Source organism: Setaria italica, chromosome VIII, assembly GCF_000263155.2.
Source record: "Setaria italica strain Yugu1 chromosome VIII, Setaria_italica_v2.0, whole genome shotgun sequence".
Lineage (NCBI taxonomy): Eukaryota > Viridiplantae > Streptophyta > Magnoliopsida > Poales > Poaceae > Setaria > Setaria italica.
Genome location: NC_028457.1, coordinates 6,937,474 through 6,940,977, shown reverse-complemented (window position 1 = coordinate 6,940,977; position 3,504 = coordinate 6,937,474). Strand labels below are relative to the sequence as shown.

Below are 3,504 nucleotides of genomic sequence, written 5' to 3'. Positions count from 1 at the left end.
CCAAGAAGAAAATTGGGTGCCGACGGTTGCAAATTGCCTCCGATCCCATGCCGCCCCGGGCTGGATGAGCGCGGTGTGAACAACGTCGCCATCGGATCGACGCCCCCTCTTGTCGCTCGTTGATTAATTAGAAGAGAGGGAGGGTTTCTCGTTCCTTGACGTTACAGTTCCACTGAGTTATCGGTATCCTAGTACACGTATAGGTTTCTCGTTGGCCGGCGCCCTTTTGTCTGCTACTGTTAAAGAGCTCAACACCGTCAACATGCTACAGGCATCAAGTACACTCTCTGTAACTGTTTTCACACACATGGGCAGAAATGCGTGAACTAGCACGTGTAACGTCAGTACGTGCGTTTCTCCAGGCATTTTTTCCGGGCTAGCCTCTACGTACAGGACACGAAGGTCAAGATGCATGCGCCGTGGATAGGGGTAGGGCGACGGCGACGGTTGCCCGGAGAACACCGCGAACGGAGGACCTTACGTACACGCTTTGTCGTGTCAGAAAATTCTCGAAAATATCCTGGTGACTGACGGTGACAATCGTCTTTAGCTCTGTAACGGTCTGCGGCTGCTGCTGATCGACTGCACAACATATTTATTTTTAATCGTAGTATAAGCTATCTCACATATACTGCGCACGCACACATCTATGAATATGTGCACGCAAATCCTAAAGATCGAACTGACGGATCTTGAGATTCACGAAGTCAACATAAACACGTCGTTGTCGACCGATTCGTCGCTTAGCTACCGCTAAAACGATACCTATGCTGCAGCAAGGCTTATGCTCGTTTTCTCATCCACATCAAATTAGTCTTCATTACATTTATGGAAGACTAATTTAGCAAGATATACGAAGACCGAACGGTTGGTCAAGCCATGTTTTAACGAAAAGAAGTAAAAAACCAATATCTGATACAAAATGTCAAGCCACGATGCTTTGACATCTTTCTCTGCTTCCCGCCATCGATACTATAAAGTTGCCATGGCCTCGACAAGTTAGTTATCTTATCTAGCAGTGAACTGGCCAAGTAAAGTAGTGGATATATAGCCACTATGGAGGACAAGGCGCTTCTCGCCGCCGTGTCCGTGTTCGCTCTTCTCGTCGTCCTGTCCAAGCTCAAGTCCCTGCTCGTCATCACGAAGCCAAAGCTTAACCTGCCACCGGGGCCATGGACGCTGCCGGTGATTGGCAGCCTCCACCACCTCGGCACCAGCCCCAGCATCCACCGCGCGATGCGCAGGCTGGCGCAGAAGCACGGACCGCTCATGACGCTCCGGCTGGGCGAGGTGCCAGCGTTGGTGGTGTCATCGCCGGAGGCCACAAAGGAGATCATGAAGACGCACGACATCATGTTCGGCGACCGGCACATGAACGCCACGATCGCCACGCTCACCTTCAACGGCAACGACATCGCGTTCGCGCCCTACGGCGAGCGGTGGCGCCACCTCCGCAAGATCTGCGTGCTGGAGATGCTCAGCGCCGCCCGGGTGCAGTCCTTCCGGCACATCCGCGAGGAGGAGGTGGCACGGATGATGCAGAACCTTGCCGCGTCCGCCGGCTCCGGCGCCGCCGTCAACCTGACCAAGATGATTGCTCGGTTCATCAACGACACCTTCGTGAGGGAGTCAGTCGGCAGCCGGAGCAAGTATCAAGACGAGTACCTCGACGCCCTGGATGCGGTCATGCGCCTGACGTCAGGACTCAACGTCTCTGACCTCTTCCCGTCTTCGAGGCTCATGCAGGTTCTTAGCACGGCACCGCGCAAGGCGCTCGCGTGCCGCAACAGGATCCAGCACATCCTCGAGCAGGTCATACAGGACACAAAGGAATCCATGGACCACGGCAACGAGGTGGCGACCGGGAGCGAGGGCTTCGTCGGCGTCCTGCTAAGGCTCCAGAAGGAAAGCAGCATGGCGATCCCACTCGACGACAACACCATCGTTGCAGTGATGCTTGTATATCTCTCAGTCTGGCCTTCTCCAACTTATCTTACTGCCCGTGCTGGTTGGACAAGCTAAAAAACTGCGTGCTTGTTTTTCTCCAGGACATGTTTTCAGCAGGCAGCGAGACCTCATCCACCACGCTGAACTGGTGCATGACAGAGCTGGTCCGGAACCCAGAGGCCATGGCGAAAGCGCAGGCCGAGGTAAGGGAGGCCTTCAAGGGGAACAGCACGATCGGTGAAGGCGACCTCAAGGAGCTCAGCTACCTAAATCTGGTGATCAAGGAAGCCCTCAGGCTGCACATACCAGCTCCACTCCTGATTCCTCGGAAGTGCCGCGAGACATGCCAGGTCATGGGCTACGACGTTCCCAAGGGCATGGTCGTGTTCGTAAACATGTGGGCGATTTGCAGGAACCCCAAGTATTGGGACAATCCAGAGGAGTTCAAGCCAGAGCGGTTCGAAAACAGCAACCTGGACTACAAGGGAACAGACTATGAGTTTCTCCCATTTGGAGCTGGCCGTCGGATTTGCCCGGGAATCAATCTAGGGGTGGGAAACATTGAGCTTGCACTGGCGAGCTTTCTATACCACTTTGACTGGAAGCTGCCTGACGGAATAGAGCCCAAGGATGTTGATGTATGCGAGGCTGCAGGATTAGTCGGAAGTAAGAAAATAAGCCTCGTCTTGCACCCTGTTACTCGCATTCCTCCTGCTAATGTGGACTGATTATATTATTTTTTTACATGCACCCGTGGAAAACTGGGCTTTAGTCCCGGTTGGAGAGCTCGAAAATCCAACCGGAACTAATCATTTGGGACTAAAGGTCCTCCTCTTTAATCACGGGCATTTCACCCGGGATAAAGACCTCCTTTAGTCTTGATTGGTAACACCAACCGGTACTAAAAAAGTTCCAAAAAAATATAAAAAGTGGGCAACGCGGCCCCAACCGCTCATGCCCCCCACCGCCGCGCTCCTGCCGCATGCCACGCACCGCTCCATGGCCTTGGCCACGGCCACCGGCGCCCCGCCACCCCTAGCACGCCAGCCGCGGGAGGCGATCCCGGCCACTGCGTGCCCTGCCGGCCCGTGCGCTCCCACGCCAACCGCGCGGCCCTGGCCACTCATGCCCCCCATCGTTGCGCTCCTGCTTCCGGTCACGTGCCGCAAGGAGCCGTGCCCCCACTGGCCGAATGGCATGCTTTGGGGAGCCGTGCGCCGCTCCATGGCCTTGGCCACAGCCACCGGCGCCCCGCCACCCCTAGCAGGCCGACCGTGGGAGGTGGTTTTGGCTGCCGCGTGCCCCGTCGACTCGTGCGCTCCCGCGCCAGCCGTGCGGCCCCGGTCGCTCGTGCCCCCCTCCGCCGTCGGTTGGGTGCTGTGGGGAGCCGCGCCCCCGCTAGCTGAACAGCATGCGCGGGGAGCCGCACCCCCACTGGAGGCTAGGCCGCGCCGGCCGCCGTGCCCCCAAGCCGCGCGCCGCTCCATGGCCTTGGCCACGGCAGCCGGTGCCCCACCGCCCCTAGCCGGCCGACCACGGGAGGCGGTCCTGGCCACC

At 57.4% G+C, this 3,504-nt stretch overlaps 1 protein-coding gene across 1 annotated transcript; it reads left to right on the top strand.

Moving 5' to 3' along the window:
* Positions 1-994: 994 nt before the first annotated feature.
* Positions 995-2,699, top strand: LOC101782916 (ent-cassadiene C2-hydroxylase). The gene is made up of 2 exons (XM_004978876.2): positions 995-1,959; positions 2,049-2,699. Exons 1-2 carry the CDS (start codon positions 1,057-1,059, stop codon positions 2,673-2,675), a joined length of 1,530 nt encoding a protein of 509 aa, XP_004978933.1. The 5' UTR covers positions 995-1,056; the 3' UTR covers positions 2,676-2,699.
* Positions 2,700-3,504: the final 805 nt, after the last annotated feature.

What these genes read in the sequence shown, in the direction of transcription:
- LOC101782916 (XM_004978876.2), top strand. Translation starts at nt 1,057, where the DNA reads ATGGAGGACAAGGCGCTTCTCGCCGCCGTGTCCGTGTTCGCTCTTCTC. An exon ending in CCATCGTTGCAGTGATGCTT is followed by an intron (nt 1,960 to 2,048) that starts GTATATCTCTCA and finishes GTTTTTCTCCAG; the next exon opens with GACATGTTTTCAGCAGGCAG.